The sequence below is a fragment of the Tauraco erythrolophus genome, chromosome 1 (assembly GCF_009769465.1).
Source record: "Tauraco erythrolophus isolate bTauEry1 chromosome 1, bTauEry1.pri, whole genome shotgun sequence".
Lineage (NCBI taxonomy): Eukaryota > Metazoa > Chordata > Aves > Musophagiformes > Musophagidae > Tauraco > Tauraco erythrolophus.
In genome coordinates this window covers 14414695-14436296 of record NC_141465.1, presented here as the reverse complement: position 1 = coordinate 14436296, position 21602 = coordinate 14414695, and the positions used below count along the sequence as shown (strand labels likewise).

The window sequence follows — 21602 nt, the reverse complement described above, 5'->3', positions numbered from 1 at the left end:
CTGCCATTTGAGCTGATCAGTGATTCTAGAACATCTGCTGAGGAAGGAGACTTCATACCTATCCAAGAAGCTTGCCTGTCCCTCTGCTGCTCTAGTACACCCTGGAGGGAGACCTTACCCTTGAGCAGTAGGTTCATTTTGGGTAATGGAAATTCACACTCCTGTAGGGCAGGTCCAAGTTTCTGAGTAATTGATTTAATGATAGAAATTCACCTGTCAAACTGTATGATAAGCTTTCATTATAATTCCATAAGTCTCTGCCTGCAGGCCCTGGGCCTGAGGAACATGCTCAAAATTAACTGCTGCTTTCAGAGAATTCAGCACTCGGATTAATCTAGTGCTACTGGTCAACCAGTGCTTGTAGTTCTACTTTTGTACTGCTAGGTGTTCAAGTACTGGAAGGGGTACAGGATCTTCATGGAGAACAGTGCTTCCTAAAGTGTCTACACAGAGCCATTCTCCTCTAGGAAGGGCAGGGGAAGAGAGGTGCTTCTCAGAGTCTCTGTACTCCAATTCCTCAGATGTCAAATTATTTGTTTCCTTTTACATTTCCACGGCGAAGTAGGCTATAAGTTGCAGGTATTTTATTATTTTTTTCCTTATCTCTGTGTGCTTAGGCCTAGGTGGATTTCTTGGCCTTTTCAGATTCCAAAATGATCATAACCAGAGTAACTTTTTTTTTTTCCCCCCAAACAGGCAGAGTAGGAAAGGACACGAAGTGTTCTCCTCACCATTGCATAGTATGGCTAGGTTACATTTTGGATTTTGCCATTGCCTCATTTGCATGTTAGCTAGAATGCAAAAACAGCACTGACAAAAGCAGCTTCATGTTATAACACATCATGTTGTAGTCTTTGTTTTAAATAGACATCAGATTCCAGTCACTAGAAATTGTTAGGAAGTGACTTTCACAGCAGAACCCTTTTCACCGAGCTGAACTTGCAGTCTACTGGGTTAGGCAACCCCCATCAAGACCATAAACAGCTTAATGATTTCTAAATGGAAAGGAGTACACATGCCAAACAAAAGAGTAAGTAGTAATCGAGTTGTAGCTAGAGGAAATGGAGGGGTCAAATCACTGCAAATATGCATCAGCAAAATATTTCTTGACAATTGATGAAATCCTGCCATGTGACTAATTATCTCCAAAGCATATGGAAGGAGGTTTGAATAAGACTCCAAAATAAACACCTAGATATTGCAACCCACCCTTGTGTCTTACTCCCCTAAGAAGTACTACAGGTGACAGAGGCCAAAATGAATGAAATAGGAATTAAACTGTGAGTAGGAGGTTGGTAATTTACAGTTGCAGGAGTCTGCACACATGTGCATGCATGTATACACCCAGAGTAACCCTTTTTAATAGGAGAGCTTTCTCAAATCTGAGCAAAGATAAACCTCTTAACACTAGGAAACATTAATCTCTGAAGGGACTGTAATTTCAGACACAGTCTCAACTTAATTTATATGCTCATTATTTAAAAGTAATTCAAGTTATGAGGATGCAACACAGAAAACATCTGCAAAATGTTAAATCAACTAGAACAAACATCCAGGACTCTATTTCTATATTAAAAATTACTTTTACTCACTTAGCTGACATTTTAAATGCATGAAGCACTTGAAGAGAGGAAGAACTTCTTCCCAGTAAGGGTAACAGAACACTGGAACAGGCTGCCCAGAGAGGTTGTGGAGTCTCCTTCTCTGGAGACGTTCAAAACCCTCCTGGACGCGTTCTTGTGTGATCTGATCTAGGTGGTCCTGCTCTTGACAGGGGGATTGGACTAGATGATCCTTTGAGGTCCCTTCCAATCCCTAACATTCTGTAATTCTGTGAAGGAGTAGAGAAAAGCGGAAGAATCTGCTATATAACCTTTTCTGCAGCTATGAACTTAAGACTGGTTAGAACTGGAACAATCCAAAAAGCAACAGTCATCAACTCTCCACTTATATTTTAGGAACTGTCTTCCAATATGTATCAAACCTTTCCCCAGAACAAGAAAACATGCTGGCAAGGCTTGCTGGTCAAAGGCTTGAGGTCTTCCATGGGTCTTTATAACCCAGTGTATCCTCAGAGAACCCTCCCGGGACAGGCAGTGGAACTGTGTACAAAGCAGTTGGTTTGAGCTCACTGTTTGTAGACATACCATGGTAGTAAAGCAGAGAACTCCCATTGAGAACCTTGTTTCTTTTCCCATCCCTTACCCCCTTCCAAGGGAGAGAGCTCTTCTGGTGAAATGGAAGAAAGGAGATGGCAGAGCTGGCTGTAGAGTTCTAATGCCATGTTGAATTCTGCACAGCTTGAATATACTACAGATTTGTCCATTGCATCCTGTGCCTTTCGGAAGAGTGCCCAAGACACTTGATAGGCTTCTAGCATGCAGTGTAATGATTCTTAAACTTGCTAAGCTAGCTCAAAATGGCACTGAAACTCTTTCCAAAAAGAGGGAGAGGGAAACCTTCCTGTTGCATTCTCAGCCTGCTGCACAGCAGGAGATGGTTCTCAGCTTGGCAGAGCACAAGTAAGCACTCATTCGGGAGCTAACAGAACTGACTCAGAAGAGTCCTCAGTAGTTCACGGAAAGAGCGAACATGAAAATTGATATCACACAGACCAGCCTTTATAAAGGGCCATCCAGCTTCTGAAGATCAGAGGGTAGAATGGGAGATGAGCAGAAGGAGGTAGAAATTATGCAAACACCAGCAGAAGACTGTGTTTGGATCCCGTAGCTTACACGGCGACACATCAGATTGCGATGTCAGCAGGAAAAGTGACGCAGCATGTGACTAGATCTTCAGCAGAACTGTGGTTCTGGCTGGATTAGCTGCCGTTCGGAGCAGCACAGCTTTCTCTTCTGATAAGATCACGTATGATGGAGCGTGAGGCTGAGCGCAGACTCCTTGCAATGATGATTTATGGCGGAGGTGAGGAAGAGGAGATGTTTTAGTGATAGGAATCTCCAGCCAAACATGAGACCAGATTCCTCAGCCTGTTCATGAACTGTTGGCAGTTTAAATAATGTAGAAAGTGCTAGCACTTAGTGGTGAAGCAGCTTGCCCATAATCATTAACTGCAGCAGAGGCGAAAATTAGAATAGCATCCACAAGCTGTTAAATATAGTATCCAGGTTTGGAAGGATATTATGCCTACTAACATAAAATAAGTTTCTCAAATAAGGTTTTGGGGTTTTGTTTGCTTTTTTTCCTCTTCTTGTTTGTTTGGTTTTGGTTGTTGGGGTTTTTGTTTGTTTTGTTTTCTTTTCCTCTAGCCTCCTCTAAGCAACAGAAAAAAAATATTTTAATCTTAAAAAAACCTAGCATAGTATAAAACAGATTTTTTGAATGCACTCATTGGTACAAAACTGTTTATTCCCACTAGAAGGGCTATTTGCTTCGAAACAAGTATTGCAGTTTCTTTATTCTGAGGCCCAAAATCACCCTCATTAAAATCCCTTATCCACAAGAGATTTTGTTTGTTTCTATAATAGAAATGTAACGATCACATTGGCCTTTTACACAGCCTTTCATTTCCAAATTATTTACTTTGTAGAGCCTACTAAATTGAAAATGAAGTTCCTTTAGTCGGTTTAGCTTTTTTGCAGCTCAAATCAGATTGGTCCCCACAAACATATGATGTCTGAAACTTAGCTTTATGAGATTTTCGTATGTTTTTTGAAAAGGTGTTTTGCCTTGAGATTATTTTGGGTTTATGTGAATAAAGCACGTTCTTTCTCCACATATTTGCTATATATACTCTTAATATTCTTAAGTTCTGATGACCTCTTATGGGGAAAGGAAGAGATCTGACCCAGAATGGCATTTCTGCCATAAATGGTAGTGATTTATTGAGATCTCTTTCACCAATTCAGCCACCTTAGAGCTCAGCTTCTTAACTGCCTCACAAATCAGATCTCATTTTCCCCAGCTCTGCACACAAGGCCTCTATCAGATTACCAGGTTTTATACACGCAGCAGGTAATTCTGGATTGTAAATTTTACATAGGAGACATCCATTATCATTAGTTTAGCTTAGCAGCAGTCACCTATTGGATTCATGTTTTGCCAGAGAACCCATCTTATATATTATTCCATTAATTTATTGTGTTTCTTATTTTTCAGTCTGTGCCATGAATAATCTGAATAAATCTGTATGCTTCCATTTCTCCTAGATATTGATGAATGCACTGAAAACATTTGTGCTCAACTCTGTGTAAACTCTCCAGGAAGTTATAGCTGCTATTGTGATGGCAAAAAAGGGTTCAAGCTCTCTAAGGACATGAAGAATTGTGAGGTAAAACTGCACTATGTAAAATTCCATGCAGAAAATCACAAAGTTGGATTTTTCCTGGTGACAGGATAAGTTAGATAAGGAAAATAGGAAGCTATTTGACAACAGATTCGAAATTGCTGAGGAAGTACTGGGGACTCTTAGCTGTGGTTTGGGTCACAAAGCAGACCCAGTAGAGACTTGGATGCCGTTCGATTCATGCATTCTCATTTACAGGAATCCTATCAAGAGAAGCTTGCCTTAGCCAGTCGTCTTTATTCCCTGCTGCTTCCAAAATAAGCCTCAGCTTTCTCTTATCAAATAATTCTTCTTCAGCTTACTCAGAGCCAGAATACTCCATTCGTTACTATGTTCCCAGGTTTTCCTTAAACTGCACAAAAGTTTTCACTCGCTCTTTCAGAATTACTTTATACTTTGCCTGTTTGGATTGAAAAAAATAGATTGTTTTCCACAGTTCTCATCTGCCATAGCTTAAGAAAAAACACTTAGTAACACTTGCCAATTGAAGAACATATCTCAGCCAAAATTGACTGGTCTTGCTCAGTTTGAAAGTTTACACTTGTTAGTAGCAGAAAGTTTGAAACTCCTCTGAAGAATCTCAGTTCAAGGATTTTCTTGTGAGTGGTTCACTATACTTTGAAAGGTTCAGGCAGGCTGAGACTTGTTATGCTAAGTGAGCTCAGATAGCTGCCAACAAAAAAACACCTCTAACAGTAAAACAAAATTGGGCTTACACTGTAGGAACAAGGTCTGACTCAAGTTCTATCTAGCATTTATACATTAGATCTTGTTTGTACTTTCTGAAATTTAGTATCTGAACAACGCATGCAGTCATTTTATTTCATTTTGCTTATTTATGAAATAGGAAGAGCATCTTCTAGCCTCATTACATGTTATTTTCAATGCTGTTGTTCAGAAGTGATTTAACTTTATCTGGAAGTTAGTTTCAGGCCTTTTAATTGGAAAAAAAATAGTTTAATCAGCTGAAAATATATGCAGTCCAAAGACTAGTGACACTAGTGACACATAAAGTGAAGTAGCCATAAAATTGAGGATGAACACCTATATGTTTAATGAAACTGCTGCATCATGAATATGGAAATCAGAGTTTGGGAACTGCGTTGTTAACTTTCACCCAAGTACAGCATGTCTTTAGAACAGAAAAGCCCTTCACGCCTATTATTGATCATTCTCTTCTGTAAGACTACTATGCTGCCATCATACAGATGATATTCAAGAGACTTTTAGGCTCCTACTACTCAATGAGACAAGTGCTCTAAACCACATTCTTCCCAACTCTCTCCACCTGCAGAGCCTAATTCCCTGTACCGAAAGGAAATCCGAGTGGATTTCCAAGTGGGCACTTTTAAAACAGAACTGTATCTATTACTTTAATTATAACATCACAGTTTCAGAACACAAAGAGGTCAACAATGCCTTAGAATGGATACCTAACATTTGTTTACTGAATGTTTTACTAGTATAAATTTGCACCACATATATAATAGACATTATTCCTGGATATATACATCTTTATCTTAAACTTCAGGTAGATAAATATTTGAAAGAATGAGCACCATTTTTTTCCCTCTCTCATTGCAACTGCAGTTGGTTGACTGTGATTACTCACATTGACTTTGGCTAGAGCATTAGGACTAATCCCAGTTGTAAATACTATTGTAGGCCTTTCAGTTGCCACAAATACTTAGATCTTTTACAGTTTTCCTGGGAATGTCGTCTTAAGAGCTTTATATTCCCACTGACAGTTCTCAGAAATATGAATTCAGTGCTATTCCAGCAGGAATTGTGGTGTTGATTTTGTCAACATTCCTTTCCAAAGTTCAAACAGGACAGGTACGTTCAAGGAACAGCCAGATAGAAACGTTTTCTATTAATCTGTTGCTTAATCCAGTTGTAAATTATTACTTTTTATTCCACATAAATGGTTCTAGTAGTACCAGAGATTGTTTGGCTATAAGTAGTTGTACATCAATATTGATAAAGAAAATAAAAGGTGATTTTTTAATTTTTCATTTATTTTTTTAATTAGATCTTCTCAAGACACGGCTCTGGCCTCATTCCCTTCTAACACCTGATCAGGTTTAGATTCCAGACAACTTTAATAATGGAGTCTGGCAGGACCCTAGTAGGGGAGTGTCATAGGTCCCTGGTGAAAAGAAAAGTGCCTGATGGAAGAGTTGAATTCTTAATTCAAATGCTAAATATTTAAATATTAGTTGCAAACCACCAGAACTGTTTTTCAACTTGAATTATCCTCCAGCAGCTTACGTAATGGACACTTCAAGCAAAACCAAAACCACACCCTTTCATTTGTCCATAGATATTGAAGTTTAAAAAAAGAAAAATAAAAAAAACAAAACAAACCAAAAAACCCAGAGGCAAGCCATTGCTTTAAGGAAAAAAAAAAAGACAGGCTAACAGCCAACAATAGTGAATAGTAGTGCCAATGCTTCATGAACTATCACAATGCATTAACAGCTTTTTTTATTCTCTACCATTTTCAGCCTGTTACTGCGTGTATCCCACTGAACCTTGAAAAGAATTATGAACTGCTTTACCTGGCAGAGCAATTTACAGGAATTCCCGTTCTGTACTTAAAGTTTAAATTGCCAAATGTCACGAGGTAAGCATTTGCTATTGATAAAAGTATGCATTGAAATTATGGACATTTATTTCCATTAATATTCTGAGGGTTTAGAAAGAGGGCATTGTGTGCATAAATTATATCCCTGTCTCCTCACTGGTTAAGATGCCTTTATATGGAGAATGAATTAATTTGGGTTCCTGCACAGAGTAGCACTTAGAGGAAGCTGGAGTCATTTGAAAGTGGACAGGCACAAACAATGTGTCTGGAGTCAGTGTACAGCATCTCTTGTTGGTTTTACCGTGTCCTTGAGCCACTTCATCCGTACAGACGGCAGCTCTCTTACATGGCGAAAGTGAGAGGTCAGCAAGTGCCTCCCAGATACCTCAGAAGCAGGTAGGAGGCAGTACCGGCTGTGTCCCAGCCAGGAAACAGTGCACAGCTGGGGCAAGACATCCACCACTGGCACTCAGGTGTGATCATATCCATGAATAACAGAGCTGGAGTCTTCCAGCCATTACAGTCCTGGGTTACCAGTGGTGTTACAGGGAGAGGCGTATGGACTGGGAGAAAATGCGAAGAGATCCAGACTTGAATGGGCGAAAAAGGAAGAAGATGGAGAGCTGTACGTTTAACAGGGAGTAGGTCCCATTGGTTTGTGGACAAGAGAGCAAAAAGATTGGTGCTTCCTCGTGACAGAAGCTTACCCCTCCTCTGGAGGAAAGAGCAGGGGCTGGGGAAGGTGGGAGGCAGTGATACAGATACAGGAAGGCATTTAGAGTTCTCAACATAAAATTCAGATGTCACAGGAAAATTACCGTACAGCTTCCAGTTATATATGGCAATGGCTTTCGTTTAGATGTTGCTGCTACTTCATTTCTGCTCCGAGTAGAAGCTGTGACATGCTACACACATACTGCTGAGAAAAAAAACAAGGCCAATGCTTCCCCCCTGCCACTGTGCTCCCTTTCACAGGGTGCTCCAAGGACACTGATAGAGCACAGTACCTTGTCTAGAGCGCTGTCTGTATGATTTCTTTTGCAGCTGTCAGAACGATTGCTGACCCTTTTATTACTCTTGGATTTCTTCGCTGCGGCAGCTGAAATCACAGTGTTCCTTGACTTACTGACCAAACAATTTGAGGGTAACAGCAGCAGCAGCTGTTGAGCTGGTGATCCCCGGAGCCTCAGAACCTTACAGCAGGACATAAATATTGAGAACTTTTTCCTCTGCCGCAATTCCGAGTTGACCAGGCATTAATACTCTCCGGGAAGACCTTGCTAAGATGATAAATGTTTGAAGCTATCTTAATACTCTCTGTGTAAATACAGAATGATTTTTCTGTGGGTCTGCATGAGAGACAATGACATCTAGTGGACAAAGAACAAGACTGAGAGTAAAAGCAACCCAAGTTCTTAATTATAGCTCCCTTACTTGTCTCTTTTGTTGTCTTCAGCAAATCCTGACTTCCAAATGCTTTCTTTTCTCTTTTCATCCTCAATGTATTTTATTTAGTCCAAAACTTCTAGGAGACAAGGACTGTTTTTTGCTATACTTATACTTTCTCTTTTCCACTGTACAGGTACTATAATGTAAACCATAATTTTGCTACATACAGATGTTCAACCAACTTCCAAGATCCAGACAGCAAATCTTCAAATTAAAGAATGGCATATAAAAGGCAGCAGTAACCAATTGCTAGGTTATAATTGTTGTAGGACAACACTTGGCAACCCTGTTGTACTGAAGCACATCATAGATGATGTATTTTTTCTGCATCACATCTCCACGAAATGCAATAGGAATATTACATCTATCTTCTTAACTCAAGGGGGTGTGATATCCTTCACTTTTAAAGCTCATAACAGATTTGGGAATTGAACCCAGGTTCTTTCAAACCTCAGCTCAGGGTGTTAATCTCAAAAACTTTTCGCTGGATTCGGATGAACAAGGCTTACATTAGATTCTGCTTTTGACTAATTGTGTGCAAACATTATAGCTTCTCAGATACAAAGTTACCAAAAGGTGAACCTCTATAAACTTTTTTTTTTTTTACCCTATTAATTAGCTATCCTACGCTATACAATATTTCATGGTTCCTGTCTTCTTATTAAGATTCCTTCTTCACAAATCAGGTTTACAGCAGAATTTGATTTCCGGACATATGATGCAGAGGGAGTTATACTATATGCAGAATCCTTTGACAGTACAGCATGGATCTTGCTTGCTCTTCGTGATGGGAAGATTGAAATTCAATTCAAGAATGAATTTGGAACAAAAGTCACCAGTGGAGGGAAAGCCATTAATGATGGACTGTGGCATATAGTAAGCTGGGTTTTCTTTTTTTCCTTCCTTTAATCCACTATGGGAATGTTCTGTCTTGATAAGTAAAGTAGGGAGAAACTAAACAACTATTAAAAAAGCTTAGAATGGTGCCCTCAAATCCCAGATTTAAACGTCAACCAAGAAATGCACAAGAATGCCTTACATCTCGGAAATCATGGCACCTGTTTAAAAATCAAGAAAGAGGTAATTACCACTAGCTGGCAACATAAGAATTATTCTTTGTAATCATGAAAACAGCAGCAGCAGAGTATTAAAAATTGTGATTGCATAGTCAAGTGCATAGTTATTAGATGATTTGTCTAGAAACCAAGTTTCGCATTTGCTACCCCAACAATCCATCTTGTTCTTCAAGCTTGCATACCTAAGATGAAAGGCCTTGCTCACTGACGCTATCTATAAATCGCATCTAATTATTAACATCAATTAGGTTTTGTTTGTTTGCTTTTAGAGGGGAGTGAGAGATGCTAGAATCTGCGTAGACCTCCTGTTTCAGTTCAGTACAACTTCCTTGAGATTAAAAATCTGCTTTGATACCTAATAATAGTGGCAGCAAGCGTTGAAACTGTTTTGTCTATGTCCCATCTGAAAATTCAATCCTCTGTAGCAGCTTGCAGTGACATGGAGAACTGTATGCCACATGGGGATTGGATATAGAACAATTGTAGAAATCATTTTCTTGCAAGCTCTGTAGCACATAAACCAAACTGATGTGCTACATGGGTTTTCCCAGGGGTAGGATGGGGATGGCACAGAAGATCATTCTTCTGTGGATTTCCATGGATATGGACCATTGTCATGATTCAAGTTTAAATATGCTGTAAATATTGACTGCGTTAAAACTATTTTACAAGTTAGATATTTAGAGAAACATTAGTAATGCTTCATATGGGTATATGTAATTAGCATTTAAAATATTCTACATGTTTGTGTGTTTAAATATGTAATTATTTGTAATTAATTCTAGATATCGGTTGAAGAACTAGAGCACAGCATCAGTGTAAAAATAGCTAAAGAAGCCGTGATGAGTATTAACAGCCCAGGAACTCTCTTTAAACAGTCACAAGGTTTCTTGGAAACTAAAGTGTACATTGCAGGATTACCTCGCAATGTGGGCAACGCTCTTGTTAAACAGGTAACTAAAATAATAAGAGTAGTGTAGATTAATACTGTTCTGTTATTTCTTTAGTTTTGTATTATTTACTTAGTAGCCACAGAGGAAGGAAGAGTGGCATGGAATCCATTTAGAAAATGAAAATCAGGTTATTAAACCACTGTTTTGAAAATAAACATTCATGAAGCTTTGTAGTCTGTCTTCAGTTAGGTTTCAGTTATAAAACCACAATACTTACAGCCTAATCTTTCAGGATTCTGTTTCCTAATATAGCTTTAAGATTCCCTAAATCACCACCATTTCTGCTGCAAGAGCATTTCAGAGTGATTCATGTTTCTGGTGCTGGCTTTTGCTAGGCTCTGAATAGGTATGGAAGTCACTGCTCAGGCAGCACAATAAGCTTTCATTTTTAATAGGTTTTATGATAGCCCGGGCTAGACAAGGCCCATGATTCTTGCAGTCTTCCACCCTCAACAGCTCTGTCTTATGCTGGGGAGGGGTACAGTCAAGTTGTTGCGACTGCTTTGCAGTCCAAGAGCCCTCAAACTAATTGGCAGTCTAACCAGAGAGGCAAAAAGTAACTGTGCAGTAGAGGCTGCACCTTTTTATTTTAAAATATTTTTGCTCAAAAGTGGAGCAGAGAGAAAAAATGTGAAGCAATACAACAACATCCCCTTACTCAATGGAAAATAATTCCAGAAATTTCTTTGTACTTTGGTACAAGGAGAAGATGAAACCTTGAAAAAGGAGCAGTGCTAGTGATCATTGTCTTTCAACTGCAGAAAAGCTGTTGTGACCTGAACAAAACGACAGCATGAGCTTTAAAAATTGAAGCAATCTATTTTGTACAGATCACTGGCATCAAAATGGGAAACGTTATTAAATCAGAAATACCTGTTGAAGGCTGAGGTACTAAAGGCATGCCATGAGTTTTCTCCCAGCATCAGTGCTGTAACCTATAGCATTGATAAGGCTGTTTGTTACTGGCTACTCAGAAATAAGTTGATATGCAAAGTAATGCCTTATTAACATTTGTAAAACAACTTTGAATGCAAACACCTACTGCTGTAATTCTTCTACAGATCAACCCACGGCTAGATGGGTGCATTCGTGCCTGGAACCTGATGAATCAAGGACATTCAGGTGTGAAAGAAGTTATTAAAGAAAAACAAAGCAAACACTGTTTAATAGCGGTGGGGAGAGGATCCTTCTACCCTGGCACTGGAATGGCAATGTTTCAGATAAACTATAGTAAGTATTTTTCTGTCTGTATTCCTATATTTTTTGCTGAACTAGTGATGGAACTGATGAATTAATAGAAGAAATGGGGGGAAAAAAAAGAAAAGGGACACACACAAAGCTGTACACCACTGCATGCAGCAATGATTCCTGTAATTTCTGTTAGAAATTTGCTTTGAAGATAATTCTGATCCCGTTGGTGTCATCCATTTAATTTCTGAAGTGCTTTAGTGCTATTCTTTATTTGCAAAGGATGGGCACTGTTGAACACATTCACTTTCCAAAGATCTAATTCTTCCCCCTGTTCATCAATGGGGAAAGCTATCATATTGCTGACAGGAAAAGAAGGTTGGGGATGGAGGAAAGGATCACTGATAGTTTTGTATATTCAATTCTGCTTCTAAACAAACATCCTATCTAGAAGTTTTAGGTGCATCTCTTGCTCCTTCCCGAACCCAGAACTTTCTTGCCTGACCTCCTGCCCTAATTTCAAAGTTTCCAATCCTGAATGTCTTTATGCACACCTGAGAGCTCAAAACAAAACATCTCTTGAGCGTCGTCCCAAATCCTGTTGTCATTATACTCTTCCCCATCCCAGATGCTATGCTGCCATTCAGCCCTGCTTCAATCTCCGATCCTTTTCATTCTAAGACTTGCTATTCATTCCTAGGCCTTTTCTTCAGATTCCTTAGCTCACTTCAAAAGATTTCTTCAGCTTTTTATATTCTATGCTTCCAACCAACTTATATCAGAGTTTCCTATGCCACTCAAGTTTCCTCAGCTTTCCTTTCAGTCACTAACACCATGCTGCCATGACTTCTCCTGACTTTTGTGTTTGGGGCTGCTGCCGTGACTTCATCCCCTTCTCCTTTCTGTTCTCACCCCTTCCCACCATCCAAATCTGAGAGGCTGCCCAAACCAACTGCTGCCCTTCTATGAACTGTAATAGCCCAGTGTCTCCCTGCCCATTTGGCTTTATCTAGGAATATAACCTCACCTCACATTTTAGGATTTCTGCTTCCTCAAGAAACTACTAGAAATAAACTACTAGATTTGACTGGGGGGGGCGAGGGGGTGGAAGGTGGGTGAGGAAGAGACACTTGAAGAAAAGATACAAAAGATGACAAATACCTCTTTAAATAGTAATTTTTATATTAGCTTCACTATGAATGCATCATATGAAATCATATTTGTGCCATCTGTGTATTTACTTTACCTGCATCTTCCTGTTTTAATAGTGGAACTGCTTTGGAATGTAAAAGCGTATGAGAACTGCTGATCTTCTACTCAGTGGCAGCAATTTATGAGTAAAACAGTTTTTGGGGTTTAATTCTGAACTGACCTTTAATGAACATGGCACCTGTTCCACAGGAGAACAGAGAAGGTAGCAAAAAGTCCAGTAAGGGAAGATTAGGATTAAAGTTTGTTTGTGCATGTGTTTTTTTTGTTTGTTTGTTGTTTTTTTTATAGACTTATGGTTCTTTCCAAAGTTTCTTCTGGAGATTAGTACTCATTTTTTCATAGTGGGAAAGCAGATTAAATACTAATTTTTAACACCATATTAATTTTTCTTTAGCAGATGGATTTATTAATGTCAATTATTCTTTTTAAAACAGATAATCTTGACAGTCCTGAAGATTGGCTAATAAATGTGACTATGACTATTCGCCCATCCACAGACACTGGTGTTATGTTTGCCTTGGTTTCTAATGAAACAGTGCCTCTTGCTTTGTCCATAGTGGACTCTAACTCCTCTGACTCACAGGTGATCTTACAATTATCACGGCAGCTGATACGCCTAAGTCACACCTCTTGTCTCACTTAACTTACTACTCCATTTGTGAAAAATCAAACTTAAAAAAGCAGCTACTCGCGGTGGAGCTGTTAAGCTGAATTAATATTTTGAAAAGCACTTAGATCATATAGTGATGTGCAGAAAATATATTACTATTAATGATTGCTACAGCAGGGACTAAGCACTAAGCGCTCTTATGTCAGGTACTATGTATTATTACATCATGTTTTCTTTAACCTCTCCTTCCAAATGCACCAAGCAGAAAGGGAATATGACAGAAGTACAGTGATGATATTATAGAAATAGCATCATCTTATTTTCAATTTATGAACAGATCTTTTTGTCCTTAAGTTTCCATTTATGTCTGCTTACATCAGGCATCCCAAGATAGAGCATGATCATACACCATGACTAATCCATGCTTTTGCTCGAGATAAGAACCTATAGCAACCACCTGACTACCTTTGAAACTTTCGCCTGTAAGAAAAACAGGATTTCACCCCAGAACCATAGACAAAGATTTTTTTTTTTTTTTTTTACAGTGAACAATCTCACTTATAAATTTAAGAATATAAATGAATGGCATTCATCACCAAAGGTGATGAGTGTACATTGACTTAGGTAACTTCTCCAACTTAAGGTACCAGTTTTTAAAACGTGGCTCTAACATTTCCTTTTCTTCTACTTCAAAACATAAAATGCATCAGAACTAAGCATAATTGTGTGTTATATGTGACATCTTTTGTGACCTAAGGTTCTTCCATTTAGAAAATCATTGTGACCATTGGAAACATCACTGTTGCACATCTGGAATCAAAGAAGTTATGTACACCCAGAAAAGTGCTGGTTGGACTTCTGGTAACCAAACAGCAACTTGAACTGTCTGTTGATTCACGCACAGACAGAAGCAATTCAGAGCAACTGTCTGTCCTGCATCAAGCAATGATGGCAAATGTTGTTACCTACTTGGGCGGCCTGCCAGGTGAATTCTATTTATTTTTGTTAATTTTATTCTTACAACTGTACAAGAAGAAACAGGTTTTTTCCCAAGTGCTTCTTGTTTCATCCAGTCTATTCAGCTTTTGAGGGAGCCTGCTTTTCAACAGTAGCATTATTAGGCCTGTTAAAAGGCAAGAATCTCTCTCTAAATGTTTGAATTTGGAAAACGTCTTGATTTTTGAACTGGGAAGGAGTGAGCATTGCATATTTCTGAAATGCCACCAGCTGGCACAATTTAGGAATTGCATCAAGCATGTAAGAAAAACAGGCATTTGTAAGGAAATTGTCAGAAGTGCAGAAGGAGAAGTCAGGAATATGGTTACAGCAATTAAACTCTAGGCAACAGATGACTGGCAATCTTTATGAGACACAAAATATGTTGAAACCGCAAATATTTTGTTTACAGCAAGCTGCAAGTGTATCCCCAGTCTTAAGACATGTACAAGGATTATTTTGTACAGGAAGTGTACACATGCTTATATATAAAATAGTTCAACTTCAGGGTGAATCACGAAGAAAAATAGCATTGCCATAGATGAGAAATTTTCAAAGCCTAAGATCCTCAAACCTGAAAACTGGTAGAGGAAAGACACCATGGTTACAACATGGTTACTAGTGGCAGAGATTTTCTGTATCCCTACTGAAGTTATTTTAGGGAGAGTAAGTTGCAATTCCTAAGGAAATTCTGAGTTTGACCAACACAATCTTGAATTAACATCCATTTTACATGTAGGCTGCAGTGTCAGAGCACTGCCGCAGATATAGCTGTTTTTTATCTGCTTTGTGTTTCTTATGCAGTAGACAAGGGTGCACAGGAGTAGAAAGAGGGGAGGAACTGTGTATCCATTGGGGATGATCTCTTTAGGAATTTCTTCCCAGGCAGCATACACAGGGGAGGTTGGAATTATGGTTTCGCCCTCTAGACTTGCTTGTCAGAATTAGAAGCAAGGTGTTTAACGCAGCACTGCAGGTACCACAACCTCTGCCTGAAGTGGTGGTTGTCTCATTATCTAGGCCCATATGTTGGAACTTACTTGTTCTTTTCAAGTCTTCATACACTGGTAATCAAGGATTTAATGAGATTTAGGCACCAAATGTGACAGTTTCTCCTCTAATTTTGCTTTTGAATGGATGTGCAGTATCTTGAAATCCAGATAACCAGGTGAGTTCAATTCAAATTGAATGCGTAGGATGCGAAGAATGCACCAATGGCGCAGTGCTGTCACATACTGCAATAGTCAGTGTTCTTGTAACACCTGCTCGCTTTTAAAAGAGAGGCAAAGTCAGTGTTTACTTAGTAGAGGTTGGTCAGTAGGTTAACTGAACCATTTAGTAACTTAACTAAGATTCTGATCATTTTTTAGACCTCTTAATCTTTGTGATATTTGAATGATTCTTTCTGGTACATAGCTAGCTGCAAAGTAATTGGCATCTTAAGAGCTAAGACTTTGGCTTCAGTCATGCATCCTGATAGATAAGAAAGTATTATTAGTTACTTGCTGCTCCTTTAAAGTAAGTGTAATCTCTCAGTTTTAAAAGGTGTCTTCAACGTGCAAATCAACAAAAATAACTGTATGCATAAACAGTTTCTACTTGGAGGTCTCAAAAAAGCAACAAAACCCCCCACTTTATCCAAAGCAGCCTCTTCCACAACAGTGTCTGCTACCAAAGAGAGAGGAAGTAATATAGAAAAACTACTTTAGGTCCCCATGTACAGCCACTTTGGCTACATCTCTATTCATTTACTCACTCCAGCTCACCCCTGAAAAGCCTTTGGGATTACTACGCAGTATAAAAAAAAAATAGGTATGGATCTCCACACTACAGCTACAGTGCACAGGACTGTATGGTTAAAAGACCATAATTTTAACAAAAAATATGCATTTCATGAAGATCAGAAGTTCCCATTTTTGATACATGTTTCTTCAAACTAGTAACAGCGTTGGGAGTATGCCGCTTTGTTAATTAATTCAGCACAACCAGTACAGGCTAAATGAGACTTGCACAGTTCTATGACAGCAGTGTTATCATCAGAGTAAAAAGAGCAGAACGGCATGATTCTACAGAGCTGCTTGTACAGTCCCTCAGCTGATAGTAAAATAAAATCACAAGGAAGCAACATTTCTTGTTCCACAGGCAATCAAGTCTATCTTCTAGGAGGAATAGGATGATTAACATCTGAAAAAACAGATGATGCTCTTGAAATCAGCTGCTAGGCATCCTCATTCTAGTTGCTAAAGGTACCTTATGTCTACTTTGTAAGAATCCAGTTGTACTCTAAGACCTCAGAGCAATGCCTGCTAGGTTTTGTGCTTAACATATTGTTTCCTGGAAGCGTATCCGTGATCTGATGTTGCTGTAACCCAAACAATACCTAGATGAGCAAGAGATGAAGTGAGTCTTTTACAGAGAATTCACTTTGAAGAAGCAGTAAGGAAGCAGTAAAATACGTGGAGTTTCCAGGGGTCCCTTCTCTGACAACTCGCAGATTTCAATCCAGAGTAGTTTTCTGGCAAAAGGAAGATGGTTCTTTCTGTGGCCTCTAAACCCATAAACATCTGTTTGTAGCTTAGGATAGGAACAGAGGACTCCAGGAAACAAACTATTGGTTCACTGTTAATACAGAAAATGCTACTAGGAGAAACATTCACGTAGTTAGGTTTCTGGATGGGAGTAGACTTCTAACGCATATTTCAAACTATACTGACCTTTCTCAGCTTTGCTGACTATCTCAATCTTAAAGAAAAGAAAGAAGAACATGTTTCCTGACAGATTGCTTTTTTCTCCCATGGCTGGCTAATGGATGGGGAATGGAGTATTCCCCATGTTTTTGCTAATCTGAAAAATACGTAAGAATTTGCATGCCTTCACCTAATAAACTACATGTGTTTCTGTGCAGATGTTCCTCTGGGTGCTACGTTAGTGACCGCTTTTTATAATGGCTGCATGGAGGTGAAGGTCAACAACAGACAGCTGGACCTGGATGAAGCCATTTCTAAACACAATGACATTAGATCTCACTCGTGCCCACTGATTATGCAGTAACCATTCAGTTCTTAATTTAACTTTTTTCTTTCAGATATAATTTGCGTAATTAGTCTCATGCCATAATGAAACCTATAGTATTTTATTCAAGATGTGCCAGGAAAATAATCAACAGCGTGTTTTTCCTCCCTTTTATATAGAATGGGGAAAAAAATTCCCTCTCTTTTCAGCTGTAAAGAGACAATCAAGATCAAAATTCTGTAAAAATGTTCATTTATTCCTATCAGTGATAAATCTTAAATCTAGATTTATCTTCCATGTTCATAATATGCCCTTGATATATTTAGTTTGGAGAGAAAGTTCAGGAAGTTCTATTTAGAACCAATTTTACTTCTTATTTTTTCATACATCAGCACGAAGTTACAAGCTGCAAATTTTGGTAATATATTTGAATCTAAACAAAACCAGTCTCATTAAACTTTCCCAAGCGTAACATATAATGAGAAATCTCTACAGGTTTTGTAATATGTGCTTTTGGTCAAGGAGAAGTAACCTGGAATCTGGAGCCCGAGCTCTCTGTGAATATGTTTACAAGTTTTGTCAATATTGGTAAAGCAACTTCAAAACGCGAATGTTTTTGTAAGTAGCTCAATTTTTGAAAACAGCTCTTGTTATACTGTGCCAGCTTTAATTCTTCTGTCTTAGGAACCCACCCGTAGACTTTTAAGAGTTCTGGATCAGGTCAGGTAACTTACTTTCAAAGCAGGTTAAAATACACCCCATGCAATTTTGGAAAACAGAGGAGATGGCTTGAAAGAAGGAGCTCTGGTCTTTGTCACAGGACATCAAACTGGAATTTGCAAAGTAAAGCTGAGAAATTGCGGCAAACAGTTCTTCCCTTTGTGACAAATCTAGCGCTCCTCAATATGAGCACCCTCTAATGGTCCATCATATTCCCTTGATTTAGGTCAACTTTGTATTCACAGAGCCCCAGAAGAGATTTATTTGTGGGCCCTGTTGCACTTGTGTTTCTGACATACTTGAAAGCCTAAATTTTACTAGTAACATCAGAATGTAAAGCCGTGTTGTGCTCAACCAATTTTAATGCAACAGGTAATTAGAGAAGTATTGTTTTCCTCAGGTGTGCTCATTTCAAGCATTTCTAATATTTCTTTAACATCCTTTGGGTGTTCTTTCCACTTCCAACCTCATTTTCACACAACCAGAAGCCTCCCTGTGCAGCTCACCTAGTGGTTTTGTTAACCTCAAACCAAATAAATAGCAAGAGGATTGCTGTAAGCGATGAATATATACTCTCATCCATCAACCAGAGACACATTTATCTGCCAGGATTCTTGACCTGAGGTTTGCTTTCTTCACTTGAGACATTGAAGTGGAAATGTAGGTACAGAAGGATGGATTGTGACAATGTTCATTTTGAGGATTGCCTTTCTCCAGAGATATTCCCAGTGACATCCCAGTAAGGTTTCTTTCATTGTTGAGTACTATCATTAGTACATCAGTATTGCATAATCTGAGCCCATCTTTCAACATCATGGCTTTGTCTGAGGTTGTTGTTAACTTCAGTTCCCACTTGTGTCATGTAATACAGGATTTGCTCTGACTTTTCACACCAGCCACCCTCAGTACAGTCTCCGAACCTGTCTGGCACTGGTTTATATGTCTCTGCTTATAAAGTAGAAGTACCATACAGCTGACACCCGGGGGCTAATTGCTGGTGAACTACTAGTTCCCTTTTCTAGCATGGCATGTAAAAAAAGCTTTGATTTCTCCAGACTCCGTGGAGGGGAGATAACTGCAGGAAAACATCCCTCCCTGCTCTCCTCCCATCCCAACACACACATTCTTCACTGGGGCCTAAATTGAAGAATAACTTGACTGAAATAAGCAGATTTTGCATCCAATGTGGAGCTGAATTGGGACTTTTGACATCAAATACACAGATGATCATTTATAGTATTTTAGCAGCACCCACTGAATTCCAGCAAGCCCTTGGGTCAGCCACTGCCTTGTACAACAAACAGAAATGATGAGATGAGAAACACGAAGTGAACGGTCAGCAGTACTCTAAATGCTTACGTCAGCATGCGTGAACAGAAGAAAAGGTTTTTGGGTGGGTTTTTTTAGGTTTTGTTTGTTTCAGTGTAATGAATGGTATAGAGATTAAATGAAAGAAAAAAGATCATTTTCTCACAGACACCATTTCTTTTTATTTTCATGGAATAATATTTTAGGGTTTTGTAGTTACAATGAAACCTCTGCATTTATTTTTTTTAATGTAAAAGTGCCTCCCTATTGTAAGAATTAAATAAAGCAGCATTTGCAAGTTTCTTTTCATTTTAAGTTGTGTTTGCTTATCTGTTCATTTTTACTGTGCAAGACTTGTGCTAGTGGTCAAATGACTTACTCAGGAGATTGTGATAATCTTCAGCATCAAAGAAAAGAATTGACTTGAATTAATATGCCATCCAAATAGGCATCCATATTCTCTAGATAAATTTTTAAGGTTACTAATTGTTTAATATTGCCTGAGGAAATTAAGCTTTGCTCAGAACTACACGTAGAGGAGAGGAGATCAGTGAACGTATTGATTCCTATCTTTTCGCCTTCATCTGATGTATTTGATTGTATTTTTAGGCATAATCATTTCAGCAAGGGCCATTCAGTGTTTACATAGAACTGCTGGACCTTCTCTGTGCTTTTTCAGCTCCTGTGCACCAAGTGTTACAAATCAGTATGTTGTAATTTCCTTGAAAATGAAGTCTAGTCATGGAATTGGTTCTCATTTATACTAGAGCAGCTTCCTGCTTACATGCCTGATCTAAGTTGACTCTACACGCTTTAATGCCTGCATGTGTCCTGGTAGATCAAGTGCAAACACCTTCACTATTGATAGTTAAGATTAGCTATAGAGCTGTCATTTTCAAAGAAAGAGAGGCCAAACTTGTCAGTTATTCTAGTCCTCTTGTCACTGAACAATGCACCAATGTTGGTCCTTCGATGTCATTAGTCATATGGACGTGCTTAATATTTTTTTGCCTCAGCAACATTGTTATATCCAAATAACCACCCTGATTTGGGAGCAGTTTCATGTTTCATTTGCCAAAAAGAACAGTTACGTACCAAAAAAAATTAGATACCAGGAAAACCATAACAGGTAATACCAAAGGGGTAAGTAAGGCATCACTTTGTGAATAAAAAAAAAAAACAAAAAACTGAGATACTCAGACTTTGGTTTTGTCCCACCTTCTTTTCCTGACTGCAGTCCTGCAGCAGCAGTTCCGAGCTTGGTTCCTGTCATTTTAGATAGCTTAATACCTGACACGTTGGTGCAAAAGCACCAACAAGATGGAAGTACTGTTGTGCTATCATTGGAAATCAAAAGGAACATCTATGAAAACTCTATGAAACAGCGTTTACTGTTCATGTTTTTTAAAAAATGCTTCCTATCCACAAAATGACTGTACCTCCATTGCTACACTGAGAATATGCTTTTGCTCTAAGGGTAGTTACATTTCAGTAGGAATATGTGAACAAGCAGCTAAATCATAAGCTGGTTCCAAGTAAGGGAGCTAGTAAGTTGCTTATAGGCACTTGAATCAATCAAGTGGTTGCAAATCAACACAGCTATATGTAATTCAGGACTTAATGATGTGGCTCTAAAAGTTTGGAGTTTTTTGTTTTTCGTTTTTTGGTTTTTGGTTTTTTTTTTTAAGGAATTTGAAGCATCTCAGCAAATTAGAAACGTTGAAAACCCACAAGTAACAAGAAACCAGTATCATGCAACATAGGTTTGCAAACCCACATATTTCCTCCACCTTGTCATTCTGGATGAGGACTGTGGAAATGCAACAATATATAAAGCAAAAAACACACACCAGACCCAACGCTCCCCTCCTCATAAGCAGTTAGGTGCTTTTTGGGAGTCAGACATGCAAAAATATTTTTTAAAGTACTGTTGGAACAGTTAACATTGTCATACACAAACATTAGCATAAAAGCATCCTACGCAGCAATCTGTGCCAGAAGATGTTTCAAAGTAGCATGGCGCTTTATTTCTGTCTCTTCATTTTAGAAGCACCAAAAACGCAGAAGCCCAGTCCACCTTGGTTTGCTGGCTTCTATTCAGTCTAGCTGAGCACTTGTGGGAGGGACAGACTCATACACACCAAAAAAAAAACACATCAGAAACAACACTAACCAAAAAAAACAA

At 38.7% G+C, this 21602-nt stretch overlaps 1 protein-coding gene across 1 annotated transcript in view; it reads left to right on the top strand.

The window, feature by feature from the left end:
* Positions 1-19639, top strand: part of PROS1 (protein S) — a 34413-nt gene extending 14774 nt beyond the window's left edge. Inside the window, exons 8-15 of the mRNA XM_086628717.1 lie at positions 4170-4291; positions 6814-6932; positions 9029-9218; positions 10204-10371; positions 11433-11601; positions 13206-13354; positions 14153-14366; positions 17283-19639. Of these exons, the coding sequence (XP_086484843.1) occupies positions 4170-4291; positions 6814-6932; positions 9029-9218; positions 10204-10371; positions 11433-11601; positions 13206-13354; positions 14153-14366; positions 17283-17428 (1277 nt within the window). The 3' untranslated portion in view covers positions 17429-19639. The remainder of the gene's footprint in view (positions 1-4169; positions 4292-6813; positions 6933-9028; positions 9219-10203; positions 10372-11432; positions 11602-13205; positions 13355-14152; positions 14367-17282) is intronic.
* Positions 19640-21602: the final 1963 nt, after the last annotated feature.